Genomic DNA, 18,890 nt, shown 5'->3' on the forward strand with positions numbered 1-18,890 from the left:
TTTGTATTTATAAGAATTTGGGGATCTTTTTTTCTGATCATTTCCCAAATTTATGCTTATCAAATTTTATGAACTATTTTGAGATGATTGATTAATTTGCTTAATCTGCCTCCTTCACAGGTTCCATAGTGATGTTTTCAACATTTGAGCATTTAGCTCACCATGTATACAATCATATCCTTCATCAAAGGAAGGAAAAGCAAGCCACACCAATGGTGTTGGACTTAAAATATAAACTGGCTTTGAACATTGAAAAAATGGTGTTGGTTGAAGCTCTACTTGGGCTTTTGGCCCCTAAAAAAGAGTTTGGTGATGATATGTTGATGATAAGCAGGGCCTACAAAATTACAAAAAGCATGTTTCTATGAATTCTATCTATTGGAGAAGTTGTAGCTAGAATTAGATATTACTCATGTTGGCCCCGGTAGCTGATAGCCGAAGTTGATCATATTAGTTGGTTTGACTAATTGATTGTACAAAAAGTTTTACATACAACCGATGTGCAGTAAAATACTGAACAACCGGTTTTTTCGCACGTGTGAACAGTATTTTTTTTTTTTTTTCCTTTTTCCAAAATAACTAACATCTTCTTCAGCAAGCTACAATGGAGGAGAGAGAAAACTCCAATTTTCCAGATTCAAAGCTCCTTCACCAAGCAACCATGGAGGAGAGAGAAATCTACAATTTTCGATCAACAATGCCGGAAACCTCCAAAGCTTCCAATTACAAAAACCTAATGCGCGAATTTCTGCAATTACAAAGAGAAAATCGACCACCATTAACGCAACATCCAGAGAAAACATGGAGTTTCGACCTCAATCAAACATTCAGAGAAGGTGAAGCAGAGAATTTCGTTGATGATTTCGATGAATTTAATGATGATAACATTCAAAACTCAAAAGTTCCAGAAATTCAAATACAAGGTAATAATCTAAAAAAATACTAACCTATTGTTTGTTTTTGCTTAAAATTTTGATTTAATTTTCAATAATTAATGCAGATATTGAAAATCAAGGTGTTTCAAATACATTAGAAGATGAAGATCAAGTTATTCCGAACACACTAGATGAAGAAGGACAACCAGTAGATGAAGACGAAGGTAAAATTCTATAAATGTGACATATATTAAGGCAAAAGTTACATATATTATGGCAAAAATTACATTGACTATATGTTTATTTATAAAAGCATTTATGCATGTCTCTTGGTACAAAAGTTACTAATATCATTACAAATGTTACCTTTATTAATACAGAAGTTACTTGTATTATATACCTCTGTACTAAATTATTTCTCTAATGTGCAGGTTTACACATTGTCTCTATTTAGAGACTTTGAAGAGGAATTTGGCTACTCAATAGCGACCACAGTACAAATTCTAGGGAGAACTGAAGAAAACATTATTCTTTATGAAGTATCGCTAGAAGAAAAGCCATGGTCTTCCCAACACGTAAGTTACATACATGAGAGCCAAACTATATGGTGCACTTGCAAGAATTTCGAAGCTTCTGGTTGGCTATGCTATCACTGCCTCAGAATTTTACATCTACATTCTATTACAAGAATTCCAGAGAAGTACATTAGCAAAAGATGGACAAAGCTTGCAAAAACTGAAGTATGGAATAAAATGGAAAATAAGGATCCAAAACTCCCATATACACCATGGAGACATACAATGATGAGAAAATATTATAACTTAATCTTAAAGAGTCAAGAAAATGAAAAGGCAAGAGCATTCATGGAGGAAAACTTCAAAAACTGTATGAAAATGGTGGAAGACTTACTTGCGGCCGAAGCTTTTACAGAGGAGGTTGCTGCAAGTGATGACAATTCTAATGTGGCAGAGAGTGCTCAGAGTACCAATAATACTGCTTCTTCATCAACAAGTACAACCATACCCACTATATTAGACCCTAAGAGAGCTGTAACAAAGGGAAGAAGCAAGAGAGCAAAAGGAGCACTTGAAAAAGGGAAGAAATCAAAGCAAAAAGCATTACCAAATCCAAATTCAGAGTTTGGATCGAAGACACCTACTGTGCGACTTTTTTGAACTTGTAGTGAGTTTGGATGAAACACAATTGAATACTTTTTTGTAGTGATTTTATTTTTGTTTAATGCTACTATTGACTTTCATACAGAATTTTGAATTGTGATATGGAATTGCTCATGAATTATGAACATTTATATAATATTACACTGATACTTAAAAAAGTAATGCATATACTGGAAAAAGTGATGCATATACTGGCAAAAGTGATGAATTTACTAACAAAAGTGACACTAACACCTACAAAAGTGATGCATTTACAGAAAAGTAACACTAATACTCGCAAAAGTAACAATAATGCTCACAAAAGTGATGCATCTTCTCACAAAAGTGTTACTTTTTACTCACAAAAGTATTGCATATTCACAAAAGAAATATGTCACTCACAAAAGTGATATTTATATTCACAAAAGTGACAATAATTATCACAAAAGTGTCCGTTTTTAAAATTAATAATATGGTAATATATATGTTAAACTTCAAGTTTTCATTTAAATAAACTATATCTCTGTATGATGATATATGATACACTTATAAAATTATAATCAGAAATATAAATAAATAAAAATAAGAACAACAAATTACCAATATTTAATCATATATATATATATATATATATAAAATAAAATTTGTACAAACATTTTGAAAATATTAACACTAGTTTAAGTGTCGATATTTATCACTAGTTTCAACTTCCAAAAGTACTTAACTAATTACAACTTCCAAAAGTACTTAACTAATAACAACTTCCAAAATTAGCTAAGATTTAGAAGGAGTGTACTTCCGTGTAGCCTTTGTAGTTCGTTTTGATTTCGGAGCAGTGTCAACAGTAGGAGGAGCAGTTTCAGATTTCTTCTTTTTCTTCTCCGCTGCTGCAGCCTTCCTCCTTCCTTCAATTTCAGCAACATATGCAAGATCGCTCTTCTTCTCATTAAATTTTTCAACTTCTGCTAAGACATCAGATCTTGATTCGTTCATGTCAGACAACACGAGTTTTGCACAAATCTTAGCACGTAAAAATTTCCTCCCAGCAGCCTCACAACAAGAAAATAAAAGGCGCATTAATATGTATAAAACATTAGAATAAACATAACAAATGAATTAATTCGCATCAGTTTCAAGATCACTCATTGTTCTAAGTTCATCTACAGAAAACGATGTATCACCAACAAAATGCTCCATATGACACATCATATACACACCACAGTCATTATTATCAACCTTACTCTTCCGCCACACTAAATCAGCAATTTTAAACTTGTAAAAAGGGACTTTTTCACTCTTTGGATGATTTCTTCGTGCAAGAAAATCACCAAATTCAGAACACTGAAAAAAAAAAAAATATTAAAAACAACAAAAAAAATAAGATTAATATAGAAACATACTTTAAAATAGACAATAACATACCAGATAAAAAGTCAAATTTTGAAAATATGTAATCATGTCATGACTCCAAATGATATTATCAACATAATGAACCAATTCATTGCCATGATAAATCACAAACATCACATAATGTTCATCAACAAGAATAGGAAAATAAACCTGAAAAAAAAATAGAACAAAAGTTAGCATAAAGCACATCCATCACACAGTTAATATATATTAAAAATTAAGATATATACCAAGTCTGCACCAATAACATCACAACAAGAATTTTCATATGTAACCCATTCATCCCAAATTTCATGCAAATCCGAGACAGCATAACTAGCAGAACTATCTTCGTTCCCCTCTGATACTTGCAAAAAAGCAAACTAAAAGGAAAAAATAAATAATTGAAAAGAGTAAGAAAACAAATAACTCAAAGCAGAAAGTTGCTTACACTTTGCCTCGCACCAAAAAAGAATATTTTAGGACCACAAGTATCATAAAAACATGATTCATTTAGATAAATGCAGTAGCAATCAACTACTGACCAACGAACCAAATTAGGATGCACCAAAGACACCATATCCTCTCTTGGAAAGAGAAAATGCAATCCATAAGTAACAAGATTCTCACTGCAAGGTCAAACAATATTATTAATATCAAAACAAAAAGAAAAAGAAAAAAAAAAGGTTTCAAAAAATATGACAATTAAAAAAGAACTTACTTATTATTAAATAAGTGTTCCACCAGACAATAATCAAGAGCTTCTAAATATAATCGAGGTAATTTTTCACTAAAAGCACGAGAATTACTTTTCATAAATGGCGTAACAAACACTACACTCTGACCACCAATTTCACCATAGTCCAAAGAACACAAACTTTTATTCGTTCTTCTGACTGAACCACCTCTGCCACCACCATCTCCACCACCTCCACCATCTCCACCATCTTGTAGGGTAGACTTTGATGAAGTACTTGCATCAACTTTAAGTAACTCATCCACCGACTTCATTTTTATAAACTCATCAATTAAGCCATCAATAAGCTTATGATAATGCGGGTTAGATAAATTTAAGCTGGTTAAGCTGCAATATAAAAGATACAGCCCGGTTTATAAGAACGTCGCCCAATCTCATTGGAGCTCTAAGATATAGCAAAGTTTGTAGAGTTGTGATATGCTTGTTCACAGACTTGACTTGTTAGCAGATTTTAGTTTGTTTATTTGCTAATTAGAATATGATTGGACATACAAATGGCATGAAAAATGAGGCATCAACAGTATATCAGTATATTTTACTAGGCTTTTCCTACTGAATTGTGTTTGTATAGCATTCTAATTTGGACTGATTGTTTTTCACTTCTGTTTTGGTAAGGTTTAAAGCATAGAATTTCTGTTTTGCAGTACTAAATATAACAAATGGAGGCAGTATATATATATATATATATATATATATATATATATATAAGAAAAAACATGTTTTTGGTCAACCAAAGAGTTTCTCAAATGTCTAGTTGTTAAATAGGCATAAATTATGTACATCTGTCCTTTCAAGATGTATTGATTTACTAGGTATAATATTAAGAACCTTTAAACATCACTAGTAGAGAATAAAATATCTCGTAATCACATTAAAGATGAATCCATTATTGGTTTGGTCAATATTACTGTAATTTTCTGTTTGTTGGTTTTTTGTTTTTCAAAACTAGACATATGTCATAATCTGTATAATGAATAAAAAATACTTAATAAAATCTTGATCACCATATATCTATAATGAATCAAAAATTGCTACAATTGGTCCCAATGGGTGTGGGAAAAGCACTTTGTTAAAATAAATTATGGGTTTGGAGAAATCTACTGCTGGTGAAGTTTATATTAGGGGAGCAAAATGTCATCCCAAATTATTTTGAGCAGAATCAGGTATATTACCACTACCAGGACCTAGTTTAAGAATTCCTTTCTTGTGCATTTAGGTTTTTATCCTTTTAGCACTATAAAAGATATGCTTGATAGGAAGGTCTCCTTTCTGAGTGGTGGAGAGAAGGTAGTATTGTCAAAATACTAATCCTCAGCTCTGCCTGAGTGTTTTACTCAATCTCTTCCAATGTCATTGGAAGGCTTACCACATCATTTTCTGCTTCTTCAGACTCGCTTGGCGTTCTGTAAATTCATGGTGAAAAAGTCAACTTTACTGGTTCTCAATGAACCTACCAATCACTTGGATATACCTACAAAGGAGATGCTTGAGGTTAGCGATCTATTTCATGTTAAAAACTCTTATAATAGTAGTAGTCTTTGTATAAGCAGTTATTAATTCTTAATTTTATTGCTTTCCAGGAAGCTATACAAGAGTATGAAGGTACTGTCATTACAGTTTCCCATGATCGGTATCTTGTTCATCAAATAGTTAACAGAGTGATTGAGGTGAAGGACGGAAATCTACAAGATTATGTTGGGGACTACAATGTAAGTCTTGAATTGCTTCACTTTATATGATTCTGGTTCTTTTTATTTGGCTTCAATTTTGGTTTGTTTTGTGTTGTTCATTTCTTTTGTTGTGGGAAATATTCCTGGGCTCATTTTAGTCAAGTCAGAGCTATAGGATGTGTTTGACAGGTGAATTATCTACGGAATTTGCTTTCCTTTCCTAATATTATATACTGGATACTCCTACTTTTACCCAGATAACTAAATTTTTATAGACAAAAGAAACTATTCCAATTGGTCTCCTCGAAATGTCTTTTGAGTTTTTCTACCGGTTAAAATACAAATGCACTTTGCTATAGTTATACAAACTGATCACTTTGACATGTGGACCCTGTTTGGGTTTGATACACCTGATCTTTTGGTTAGTGCCAATTTCTGCTGTGCTAAATGTATAAATTTGCTGGTAATGTATTGTATTATCTTGTTGTGTATACATTTTGCATGAAAATATTGGCATTTTTCTCTGAACTCATAATCTCTCATAACCTCTCTATGGACTCTCTCAGAATAATGCGTGTTATGCTAACTATTGTTGTCTGGTGTACATCTATAGCTGCATTAGCCTGCATACATATGAAAAATAAAAAAAATTAAGAACTGTTTCGGATGAACTGTTCCCGCTGTCCTTTGGGATATCCTCCCAGGGTTTTCAGAGTGGGAGGATGCCGAAGTAGCTTCGGCCATGATAAAGAACCGTCCCTACTCATGGTGGGTAGAGAACGCCGATCAATATCGATTTGCTGAGCAAATTGAGTTGCACTACGGCATTTTTGAAGCTGATGGATATTGGTGCCGAATGCCCTCGGCATCCGATAGAATCCATCGTCCACCCCCGGGGTATGTGGGGGTGTACACGAGACAGCTTCAGTATGGGCTGAGGTTCCCTTTGGACGTATTCGTCCGAGACTTGCTGATCCATTACAACATTTCCCTGTGCCAGCTGACCCCCACCAGCATCCGAAGGGTAATGACGTACTTATGGGTCTGCAAATTCTTCAGATACGTGCCGAACCTGCACTGCTTCAGAAAGCTCCATCGGCTAGTGCCAAATATTCAGAGTGGGCACGGAAGCCATGGTTCTGGGTGGTATCGGATTGAGTCTCGGCCCCCGTTCCTAACCATGTGGCCGAACGACTCTTCAGACAAGGACTGGAGAGGTCAATGGATTTGGGTTAGGGCGCCCACGGAGCCGAGCCATCCTTATGTTTTCAGCGCTCCCCGGTATCTTGCCGAGCCGGATCCTGATATGGGAAGTTTAGGTCCTCCCGAAGATAGCGGGCCAGACCCGAACCTTAATCAGCAGAACATCTTCGGCAAGCTGCCGAACCGGGGAGGCAGCGGCCGAATGCAGCATATCCCGGAGACTTGGCTCCCCGATACGCACTATGTTTTCCAAGAGAATATGCTGGCAGCTGTCGGCCTCAGCCGAAAGTTTAGGGATGGTAATCTTCTTCGGTTGGGGCCGAGGCCTTTTAATTATCTCTTTTCTTCTTTCATTTTGCTTTCTTGTGATGTGCCGAACTAACTGAATTGACTTCTCCCCTTTTCTTTTTCAGAACGGGACGAGACCAACGTCGGCATTGATTACGCTCGCCTTGGCGTCAGCCGAGAACGAGTCGTAACTGATCGGGCTCCCCCTATCACTGAACCAAGGCGCCGAGAGGTTCACCTAGACTCTTCCCACTTCCAAATTGAGGCTGTTGCTCTGTATCAGAGGCAGAAGCCTTGGTGGAAGAAGAGGGATCCCTTGTTTCAGCTGCTGGAAGAAGAAGCTGAAGCTGCCCGCACAGCCGAAGAGGTTGCACGGGTACTTGAGGCTTGTGAAGGAGGAGAAGGGTCCTCCAGAGCTGCTGAAGCCGAAGCTGCAGCTAGAGCAGCTGAAGAAGACGAGGCTTTGCTGAAGACCTCGGTGAGTTTTTAGACAACTTTTTTCTTTTCTTTTCTTTTTTTTTTTTTTTTACTCACACTCTTCTCCCCCCCTGTCTGTTACAGTCTGAAGAGAGTAACAGACACAGAGAAGGCAAAGCTCCTGTTCGTCCCGAAGATCAAATACAAGAGTCTTCAGATTCAGATATGGACGAGCAGCCCCTTCTGAAAAGGCGCCGAAGGATGGCCATCATCGGCCCTCATGATTTTCAGCAGAGGCCGATGACCATCGGCGTCGCAATAAGGGAACCTGAGGAAGGCAATGGATCGCCGAGGGTTCCCCAGCCAACACCCCAATCTCCTCAAAAGACCCCTCCGCCACCTCCTGAGATGGAGGTGGATCAGAGAACTCCCGGACCTAAGGGAGGGGTCCAAGAAGAAATCAAGGAGAGTGCTGCTGAGCACGAAAATAAAGATGCCGTGATGTCAAGTGCTGAAGGCTTCACGGCAGATATCGCAAGAGAGGTTGAGGCTTTCGTCCTCACCCCTGAAGAAGAGGAGGTCATAGTACTTGACTCCTCTGAGAAGGACGATGCTGAGACAACCAAAGCTAATCAAGCTCCATCGTCGTCCTTCCCTTCTTTCCAGACTCTGCATTCTGGAGAAATGGGTTTCTCGGCCCCCCGAATTCCAATCCCAGATCACATCTGGGACCTCATATGGGGTCAAAACCGAGAAGGAGCTGAAGCCTACTTCGGCAGTTTTGCTGGCATGTCCGAAGTAGACAGGGCAAGGATCTGGTCGCTGAAGGCCACTGCTGGGATGGGCGAATCCAGTAGATCAGTTCCTGACCCAGCCAGGTCTAACCAACTGCTGATGATGCAGGTAATTTTCCTTCATTTCCTCCGAAATTCAGCTCTATTTTTTTTTACTTATTTTTTTTTGTCTTCCTGTTTTCAGTTCGTGCACAATCAGACTCTCACTGTAGAGCTGATTGATACCCTACAAGATAGGGTAGACGCTGCTGTGCACGAAAGGAAGGTGGCTGAAGAGGAAGTTAAGCTTGCTAAGCTGAAGCAAGCAGCAGCTGAAGAGAAGCAGCAGGAGGTTGAGGAGTACGGTAAAAAAGCTGCCGAAGCTCTGAAAACCTTCTGCGATGCTATGGAGATGGAGGTTTTTCCCCCACTGATGGAAGGGGAAAAATTCCTCCAGGAGCATATGGGAGTGGACGTCTCCAAATTCAAGGCTGCTATTGAGAGCCGAATTCAAGAAGGAACTGCTGCACAAGCTGAAGTGCAGCAGCGTCTAGAGGCTCTTGAAGCCAGCCGAATGGCTGCTGAAGAGTTGCTCTTGGCCAAAGACGTCCAACTCTCAGAGGCTGCTGCTGCTGCTGAAGCTCAAAGAGCTAAATTCCAAGAGGCTGAGGATCAACTGCTGATCCAGAAAGTTGAAGTGGCCCAAGCTCAGACAAAGGCTTTCCAAATTCAGCAAGAGCTGAATGAGCTGAAGGGTTCCTCCTCCAAAGTCGCTGATGAGCTGAAGAAATCCAAGGATGACTTGGAGGAGACCCAGAAGAAGCTGGCTGATGCTGAGGCTTCACTCAAGGTCCGTGTCTATACCCAAGAGGAATATGAGATGGGTTTCAGAAACGGATTTCGAGTCTGCCGAAGAGTCTGCCTTCATGCTGAGCCGAAGCTGGACTGGTCTAAATGTGCTGAGTGGGTCCAGAATCCCGATGACCCTCACATGAAGTATGCAACTCCAGCTGAAGCTTAAATTCTTAAGGCTGAGGAAGCCGAAGAGGAAGCTGAAAGACTGGAGTTGGAAGCTGAGCAGAGGGAAAGGGAGGCTCGGCAAAATGCAAAGCCCGCCTCTTCTGCTGCTGGGGCTGAGGCCACCATGGGACTCAACGCTGATCAGTCTGATCCCCCGGCTGAAGCATAGGAACTCGGGCAGTCGTCTTCAGAATCTTGCGGTTCATCATGTGCTTAACTTTAGACTTGCCGCTTTCTGAGTTTTTTGCCTTGTTTTTTGCTTCAGCTTGCCTTGTCGTACAGCAGTTTTATTTTTTGCTTATGTACGTATTTCGGCAGCTGTTACTTTCCGCTTGTGGGCGGCTGCCGACTATTTTTGTAATTCAACATTTTTATTTCAAAGAAGTTCACTTTCTCAGCTTTGTTGTGTATTTTTTTTCTTCGCTTTACCAGTCTTCGCACTTTACTGCTTTCTTTGAATGATCTTTCAAATATTTGCTAAGTGCAGAACTTCGGCTAGCGAGAATCATTTCTGCTGAGACTTCTTTTTGCCGTTTGTACTCGGATGTTTTCAACTTGTGAAAAAACTGACATAAGTATCAAACTTCGGCTGAGCTGAAGGGTATTAGATCAGTTGTGCCATTTCTCTATTTCCCTCTGCCCCCCCAGGAATCTGAAGATGAGGTCTTCTGAATTCTGGAATGGCTGATAATTTTTCTCGGCTAAGCCGAGGATCTTTGAACACTTTGCTTTATTTTCTACATCTGTTTTTAAAGTACTGATTTCCCACCTGAGAGTTTTCACTCTAGAGATGGTACTCTTGTGACACTTTCTTCAATTCATCCAAGGGAACAACTATCCGAAACACCATGCCGGGGCAGCAGTTTATCTGAAGTACGAGGCATCATCATGCAATACTTCAGAGTTGCAACTACCACCCGGAACTGATTCATCCGAAGTACAAGGCATCACTATGCAATACTTCGGGGCTTTATCAGTTCCTATTTTTTAGGCTATGTTTCGGATAAGTCTATGGCCTTTTTGCCCAAAGGAACAGATTCTCCGAAGTACAAGGCATCACTATGCAATACTTCGGGCTTGTATCCTTTTTTGGCAGGTTTTACGGCTTGCCGAGGTACAAGGCATCATTATGCAATACCCCGGACAGCGCCGAATGAAACCTTGAATTTTTGAAAAACCGTAGAAAGCATAAAGACTTAAAGAATACACGTAATCTGAATGAATACTGGCTCGATGGCCTTTTTACAAACAAAATCAGTGTACTTACATGGATTGTACTATCCGAAGGATTTACACATAGTATTTTTTGAGCACATCGGCATTCCAATGGTTTTTCAGCTCGGTGCCATCCATTTGTTTGAGTCTGAAGGTACCGGGCTGAAGCTCTTGATAAATTTCATAAGGTCCCTCCCAAGATGCTGAGAGTTTGCCATGAATGCGACTTTTTTGAACAGCTGCAGCATTCCTCAAAACTAAATCCCCAACTCTGAGAGGTCGTTGATAGACTCTTCGGTTGTAGGACTTGCTCATTCTGAGCTTGTGTGCAGCCATCCTTTCTCGGGCTAGATCTCTAATCTTGTCAAGGAAGTCGAGGGACTCTTTCATGAGCTGCTCATTTTCCTCGGCTGAGAAGAGATTCACTCGTAGGCTTTCTGAGCCCACTTCCACTGGAAGCACTGCTTCGGATCCATACACCAGCTGAAAAGGTGAATGCCCCGTTGCCTCCTTCTCGGTTGTCCGGAGTGACCAGAGGGTTCCCGGAAGTTCCTCTACCCACTTGGACTTTTGATCCTCTACTCTTTTTCTGAGAGCGTTAAGGATCTGTTTATTTGCGGCTTCGGCTTGGCCATTACTCTGAGGGTGGCAAACCGCGGAGTAAGCCAATTTTATCCCGAATTGATCAGTGTATCGGCGCAAAGGCAGGTTGTCAAACTGTCTGCCGTGGTCGAACACAAAAACTTTTGGGATGCCGAACCGAGTTATTATGTTCTGCCAGATGAACTGTCTGACAGTTTGCTCAGATATGCTTGAAGCAGCTTCCGCTTCAATCCATTTGCTGAAATAGTCGATTCCGACTATCAGCCACTTTCTTTTGTATGGGGCCTCGGGAAAGGGTCCCAGAATATCCAACCCCCATTGTGCAAATGGAAGAGGATTAAGAATTGGCTGGAGATCTAGGCATGGCCGATGGATTACCGGTGCAAATTTTTGGCATTTCTCGCATTTTCTGACCATGTTCTTTGCATCCGAGATCATTGTAGGCCAAAAATACCCTGCCCTGAGAGCTTTGTGGGCTAAGGTTCTCCCTCCTATGTGGTTTCCGCAGATGCCGAGGTGAATCTCTCGGAGAATATAGTCGGCATCCGTTGGACCCACGCATTTCAATAATGGAGCGGAGAAGGATTTTCTGAGGAGTTGGCCGCCGAAGACGAGGAATCGTGAACTGATCCGCTTTATCTTGGAGGCCGAATTCCTATCCTCGGGGAGCTCGTCCCTGAGTTTATAAGCCAGGATGTCATCCATCCAGCTCGGCTCGAGTGCAGCGCAGCAGATTGATATTGCTTCGGCTACACTCTTTTCTCGGCGCACCTCCACATAGACAGAACGGCTTAACTCAGTCAGAGTTGAGCTTGCAAGTTTGGAGAGTGCGTCCGCTTGAGCATTTTGACCCCTTGGGATCAGCTCTACTTCGAAAGATCTCAGCTTCGCAATTGTCGATTTGATCCTTGTGAGGTAAGCTGCCATTGAAGGCTCTTTAGCCTCATACTCCCCCCGGATCTGATTGGCGACCAGCTGAGAATCTGTCTTGAGGTAGACATGCTCGGCTTCCAACGATATGCACAGGTCTAAGCCAGCAATGGCTGCTTCATATTCGGCCTCGTTGTTAGAGGCTTTGAATGAAAATTTTAGTGCATACTCGAAGGTTTTGCCTTCGGGAGAGGTGATGACGACCCCTGCCCCCGAACCGTTCACGGTGGAGGACCCATCCGTGAAGACGGTCCAGATTTTCCTCCTTGCATCCAGAGTCTCCTGATAGGAGCACTCGGCCAAGAAGTCTGCCAAGGCTTGCGCCTTGATGGCTGTTCTCGGCTGATAACCGATACTGAACTCGGTGAGCTCGAAAGCCCACTTTGCTAGTCTACCGGATTTTTCAACCTTGCCGAGGACTTTCTCTAACGGCTGATCAGTTAGAACCGCTATTTGATGAGAATCAAAATAGGGTCGCAACTTCCGAGCAGCCACCACCACTGCATAAGCCACTTTTTCTAACAATGGGTAGCGCGTCTCGGCATCCGTCAGGGTGTGGCTGACGAAATAGATCGGCTGTTGAACTTTTTCTTCTTCCCTTAGCAGCACCGCGCTTACCGTGGCTGGACTGACCGCCACGTATAAGTATAGGATGTCTCCTACGACTGGCCTCGCCAGTGTTGGGAGTTGAGCCAGGTGTTCACGGAGCTGCTGAAAGGCTGACTTTTGTTCGTCTCCCCATTCAATGCCTTTTGAATTTTGGAGCTTCAGCGCCTTGAAGAAAGGGAGCCCTTTGTCTGAGGCTCGTGAGATGAACCTGGACAAGGCAGCCATTCTCCCGGCTAGACGCTGAATATCCCTTTTTGTCTTCGGCTCGGGGAGGTCTAAAGCAGCTTGTACTTTGGCGGGGTTTGCATCAATCCCCCTCTTGCTGACCATGAAGCCGAGGAACTTGCCTGACTTCACGCCGAAGACACATTTCTTCGGATTCAGCTTCATTTTGTATTTTCTGAGGGTGGCGAAGGTTTCGGCTAGGTCCGTGACATGATCTTTTTCTTTTATGCTTTTGACGATTGAGTCGTCAACATAAACCTCCATGTTTCGGCCTTTTTGCTCGGCGAAAACCTGATCAACCAACCTCTGATATGTTGCCCCCGCATTTTTCAATCCGAAGGGCATCATTCTGTAATTGTACAACCCGGAACTTGTTATGAACGCTGTTTTAGCTCGGTCCTCGGGGTGCATGAAGATCTGATGGTATCCCGAGAATGCGTCCATGAAACTGAGCAGAGCATGCCCGCTTGTCGAGTCGACCAGTTGGTCGATCCTCGGCAGCGGATAGGAGTCCTTGGGACATGCCCTATTCAGGTCCGTGAAGTCAACGCACATCCTCCAGTTACCATTTGCCTTCTGAACCATTACAACATTGGCCAGCCACTCCGGATACTGACAGGGTTCAATGAACCCAGCATCTAGGAGCTTATCGACCTCAGCTGCGATGTTCTGGTTCTTTTCGGCGGAGTAGTTCCGCTTTTTCTGCTTAATGGGTCGACTGGAGGGGTCGACATTAAGCCTATGGGAGACGAAGTCCGGATCAATCCCGGGCATTTCTGCGGCTGAGAAGGCGAACACGTCTCCACTGGCCCGTAGGAGTTGGACGAGTGCCGCACGGGTGTTTGGCTCCAGTGACGACCCGATGCTAACACATCTGTTCGGATCTCCTACGGTCAGTTCTATTGACTCGGTCAGGTCATCCGTCTCCATGCTCTTAGAGTTGGATTCCTCGAATTCCGGCCTGCTATCAATATTAGCAGACTTTCCTGACCGCGGCTGGCCATCAGAGTCGTTCGGCTCTGAGGCGGAGTCAGCCTTTTGGCCCCCATCAGATTTCTCGTTGTCTGGGGCTTCATTAGCCGAAACGTCTGAGCCTCTCGGCTTTTTGGCGTTTCGGTCCCGGTGCTTTTCCTCCCCATCGCCACGGTCGCCTCGGCGAGACGTGGATGGCTTGAGGTGATTGCATCGGCGGGCTTCTTTTTGACTGCCCTTTATTTTCTCGGAGCGTCCCTCGTCTGAAACGTATATCATGATTTGATGATACGTGGAGACGACTCCTTGAATGCCGTGAATGAGGGGTCTCCCCATGATCACGTTGTATGCAGATGGAGCATCTACGACCAAAAATTCGGCCATGATATTCCTAGCTGCTCGGCCTTCGCCGATGGTGACAGGAAGTGTAATCTTCCCGTCAGGATACGAGGAAGAGCCGTTGAATCCCGACACCGGGTAGGGTGCGGGGGCCAGGTGCTCGGCTCCCATCCTCAGCTGGTCGAACGCTCCTCGGAAGAGGATGTTCGCCCCGCTACCGCCGTCGACGAGGGTCCGCCAGACGTTGCGGTTGGCGATGCCCAGAATGATTACTAGTGGGTCATCGTGGGGGTATACCACCCCCTCACAGTCTTCGGCTGTGAACAGGATGTTCGGCGCCGGTGACTGGGACTGCCGAAGCTCAGCCTGATGAATCTGATGGGTTAGACCCCTCAGCTGGCGTTTGGCTGTGCCTCGCGAGATTCCCCCGGAAATAACTAGGATGTCGAGGGACTCCTTGCCCTGAGGTCCCTTATCCTTCTTCCGAGCGAAGTTGAGGTCCTGCCGAGAATCTTTTTCAGCTCTTTTCTCCTCGCGCCTGTCCGCGAGGTATTGGCTCAGGTACCCCTTGCGGACCAGATCCTCAATCTGGTCCTTCAGCTGGACGCAGTCCTCGGTGCGATGTCCGGGTGAGTCATGGAACTCGCACCACTGGTCCTTTCCCCTCGTCTGATGCCAGGGAGGCAACGGACGAGGTTTTTTGAATCTCCCCTCGTCCTTCGTCGTGCTGAAAATCTTAGCACGGGGAAGGGAGAGTGGAGTGTATGAATCGTACCTTCCCGTGTAGGGAAAGTGTCTTTCCTTCTTCGGCTCGGCAGCAGAGGACGGTTCTGAGGCCTTAGCCTTCCCTTTCCTCTGCGCCGAGACTTCGGGCTGCTGCCCTTTCGGCTTCTCAATTCTCGGACGAGACTGAGACCTGGATCTGTTCCACTCCTCGGCTCGGATGAACCTATCCGATGCTTCCAAGGCTTCCTCCAGGGTCTGCGGGGGATGCATGACCATGAAGTCCAGGAACTTTCCAGCTTGGAGGCCGTTCCGTAGCGCGAACACGGCCAGGCCTTGATCCAGGCTTGTGATTCCGGATGACTCGTTGCTGAAGCGAGTCAGATAGTCGCGGAGGCTCTCGTCCTCCGCTTGCTGCAGACTCATTAGCTCTGCAGTGGTCTTCTCTCGGCGGTTGGCCGTAGAGAATTTGCTCTTGAACTTGTTGGAGAGGTCGTTCCAACCGGTTATGGAGCCTTCCTTGAGCCCTTTGGTGATCCAGGATTGGGCAACACCTTTGAGGGTCGTAGGAAAGTATTTACACCAGGTAGCCTCAGACCTCGGGTTCAGATACATGTGCCCCTCGTAAGAGGCAATGTGATCCTTAGGATCTGAGGTACCATCGTAAGTAATATGTGCCGGGATTTTGACCGTTGGCACATGCTCTTCCAGAATCCACTTCTGGAAGGGCGAGTTCGATGGAACCATGACCGCCTTCCCCTTGTACCCGGCCTCAGGGACCTCGCTCCCTCCTCTCTCAGAGGTGGAAGTGGTTTTCGTCCCCGGCTGAGACAAGGTTGGGTGGGGTCCGGTATCCTCTGGGAAGGTGAGGCGGCTATGCACACTCACCTCCCTCGAACCCAAGCGTTCGTGAACGCTTTGGCGGGCGAATTCCGGGTCCTTGAAGGGCCCCATGGAATTCTGAGCTTCAGAGTGGTCAGAGGGTTGAGGGTTCCTCCTCCTCTCCTTACTGGAGTTTCGGGTGTCCCCTCGCCACCTCTGGCCGAGCTGTCTATGTGGTGGAACTTGTCCACCATCATCCTGACCGATCCTCCTTTTCAGGTTTCTCGGCTGGTGATCATCAGGCATCTGGATTGGAGCTCCTTGAGCTTTAAGGAACTCCATGCAGATGGCCACTGCTCTGGCCACTTCCTCGGTGGAGGGTCCGGAGGGAGGAGTCTCCCGCGGATGTGACCTGGATTGCACGCTATGGCGCGGCGGGGAGTTCCTCGCACCTGAGCCACTCGGTCTCGGGGATGGCCCCGGCTGCCGAGTGTGGTGCGAGGTGTTCTCCTCCTGGAGGCTAGGACCTCTTGAGGCTTCCCTTTCCGGAGAAATGGGGGCCTCCGATTCGGAAGAGGCTTGCTCCGGGGAGGGATAAACCGGCTGGCGTTCCCTCACCGTAATCCGGCCTCTTCCCTTCTTAGCCTTCTTGGAACTCTTTCCACTCTTAGTCATGGCGACTGCCGGAGTGTTTGATGACTGACGCGAAATTTAGTAGCGTTCCCCACAGACGGCGCCAAATTGTTTCGGATGAAAACAATCGAATCTCGGAAGATCCTTTTATCTTGAGGGAACTTGGTCTCGGTCCGAACGACGCCGGAGCCGAGGGTTTCCTGCACAACAAATACACGTAAACTAGCCTCGGAGGGGACGCCGAGGAAGGCCCCTCCGATGCTTAAGTCAGTATATTAGAGAGAGAAAGCTGTGCAAGAGTTTAGTTGCTTGAGGCTTTTTTGTCTTACCAAGAATTGACCAAATTGTTGGCTTTTATACCTTGGCTAATGAAGGAGGCGGATTGGGCCCGAAAATCAGTTGGGCTGGGCCAAGCTGATTGGGCCGTTGACTGACCTTGACATGGCTTTGAGGATGTTGATTTTTGACTTTAGCATATTTGGAGAGTTGAACCTTAGCCTTGGGCTTTTAATTGGATCATTCAGTGACCAGGCCCAATTGGACTAAATTGGACCCAAACAAGAACGGTGACTAATTAACCAAAAAATTTATCCTTTTGCTCATATGAAAGAACGAGAAGGGGAAAACTGTAAAAGTGAGGGCATTGGAGCCTTTTAAATGGTGTTTTAAATATTGATGTTGTAGACCTAACTATTTCAGAGATTTGTAAGGCTTCTAAGAATATAGTTGATGGCATATGCAGTATTATTTATAGAAGAATCTCGATGCAAGACAAAGAGAATTGGATTGTGAGGCAGAGCTTGAAGAGAAGAATTCCAAAGTAAAAGCAAAATCAAAGATGTCCAAGGAAATATTAAGCTGGTGATTAACGAAGTATGTCTTAAATTATTTTCCTTTGCCAGAGACTGATATCTGTTCAACAGGCTGAGAAGGAGGCTCGGAAGAAACAGAAAATGTTGGCTTCTCAGCAGGCAAAAGCAAAAGCAAAATCTAAGGGGTTAAAGAACGCGAAGAGATGGAATTGAGATGGTATCCTCAGTATTTTTAATGAAGATACCCTCATTGTGATCACTTTTGTTAAGGGGTATAAAAAAGGGTATCAATCTTGATCGTGTACATAGCTTTAAATTGATGGTAAATATGTTCCTAGGGGTCTTTGTTTTGTGATTCGAAAAGAAATAACTCGTGAAGCTGTAATGGGAATATATATAGCGAAGCTTTATTTCAGTTTTCTGCATACTTAGCTTAGAACTTGAGCAAACAGTCTATAGATTTTGTAAATAGCAATTTAATAGCCCCTTAATTATGTGTTCTTTTTGGATCCCTCCTCACACTCAGTCAAACATGTGGGTATTGTATTCTAATACTATTGTTTATGTCGCTGAATGTCTAGATTTGAAGAGCCTGTTCAAATCAGATGATAGTAATAAACTAATGAGCTTCTTTAACAGTTTGATACTCATTTTTTTGCTGGTTATTTGAAACTTTTAAGGTTGGTTTTGGGAAGAAAGTCAAGGTTTTGACATGCTTTTATTTTTATTTTTTTAAGAAAAATGTATTAATTGAGGAAATAAATTAATTACAGTACAAAACTAATACTTGTATTATTTTGTAAACATATTCCATATCAATACGTAGTAATTATTATATGTTTAAATAAAAAGATTTCATAAATGTTTCCAAAAGAAATTTGGACAAATATAAACCAAAAATTATTTGTGACAAAAAATATAGCTCATGTTTTTTTTGGCTAATTTTATTTTAGAAGCTACAATTAAAGAATGCAAATATCAACATATCACACTCTTTTATTATTCCTCAGCTAATTTATTATTATAATACTTTTCAATTAATAATCTATAACTAGAGCTTTTTTTTTTTTCTTTTTTTTTTCTTTTTTAATATACACAAACAGAAAGATATTTATATTAATAGGCTAATGCCATGTTTGATTAATTACAAACATCACTTTGAGTTAAAACAAAATTTGGTGATGAGCAAAAGAAAGCTAGTATTGATAGGTTGTCGTACACCTGTCAAAAATAAATTCCTAACAAAACCAACTAACAATGTAGTAGAGTAAGTAGGGTCGAATCCACAGGGAGATGGTATTAATCTAACCTCTAAGAAATTGGAAAAACTAACCTATGTCACGAAATTCGGATAGAAAAGTAGTCTAAATTAAAAGAGGGATAAAATAATTAATAAAAAGACATAGGGTTATGGTTCACCATGTTTATAGCTCTAAATCTATCAAATATCAATAAAAA

General features: G+C 42.7%; 2 protein-coding genes across 3 annotated transcripts; both read left to right on the forward strand.

Moving 5' to 3' along the window:
• The first annotated feature begins 554 nt into the window (after positions 1-554).
• On the forward strand, positions 555-2,179 carry LOC110709020. The gene is made up of 3 exons (XM_021887247.1): positions 555-923; positions 1,001-1,099; positions 1,307-2,179. Exons 1-3 carry the CDS (start codon positions 605-607, stop codon positions 1,327-1,329), a joined length of 441 nt encoding a protein of 146 aa, XP_021742939.1. The 5' UTR covers positions 555-604; the 3' UTR covers positions 1,330-2,179.
• Positions 2,180-4,918: 2,739 nt separating this feature from the next.
• LOC110708792 (ABC transporter F family member 2-like) lies at positions 4,919-18,097 on the forward strand. Of its 2 annotated transcripts, XM_021887016.1 has the most exons (3): positions 4,919-5,669; positions 5,759-5,887; positions 17,363-18,097. In XM_021887016.1, the coding sequence occupies exons 1-3, from the start codon at positions 5,526-5,528 to the stop codon at positions 17,372-17,374; spliced, it is 285 nt and encodes a 94-aa protein (XP_021742708.1). In that variant the 5' UTR covers positions 4,919-5,525; the 3' UTR covers positions 17,375-18,097. The 2 variants fall into 2 exon arrangements, with proteins under 2 accessions (XP_021742708.1, XP_021742707.1); XM_021887015.1 differs by lacking the exon at positions 17,363-18,097 and having other exon boundaries at positions 5,759-6,497.
• Positions 18,098-18,890: the final 793 nt, after the last annotated feature.

This window comes from Chenopodium quinoa, unplaced genomic scaffold (assembly GCF_001683475.1).
Source record: "Chenopodium quinoa cultivar QQ74 unplaced genomic scaffold, ASM168347v1, whole genome shotgun sequence".
In the NCBI taxonomy this organism is placed as follows: Eukaryota; Viridiplantae; Streptophyta; class Magnoliopsida; order Caryophyllales; family Amaranthaceae; genus Chenopodium; species Chenopodium quinoa.

What these genes read in the sequence shown, in the direction of transcription:
- LOC110709020 (XM_021887247.1), top strand. Translation starts at nt 605, where the DNA reads ATGGAGGAGAGAGAAAACTCCAATTTTCCAGATTCAAAGCTCCTTCAC. An exon ending in TCCAGAAATTCAAATACAAG is followed by an intron (nt 924 to 1,000) that starts GTAATAATCTAA and finishes TAATTAATGCAG; the next exon opens with ATATTGAAAATCAAGGTGTT. An exon ending in ACCAGTAGATGAAGACGAAG is followed by an intron (nt 1,100 to 1,306) that starts GTAAAATTCTAT and finishes TCTAATGTGCAG; the next exon opens with GTTTACACATTGTCTCTATT.
- LOC110708792 (XM_021887015.1), top strand. Translation starts at nt 5,526, where the DNA reads ATGTCATTGGAAGGCTTACCACATCATTTTCTGCTTCTTCAGACTCGC. An exon ending in CTACAAAGGAGATGCTTGAG is followed by an intron (nt 5,670 to 5,758) that starts GTTAGCGATCTA and finishes ATTGCTTTCCAG; the next exon opens with GAAGCTATACAAGAGTATGA.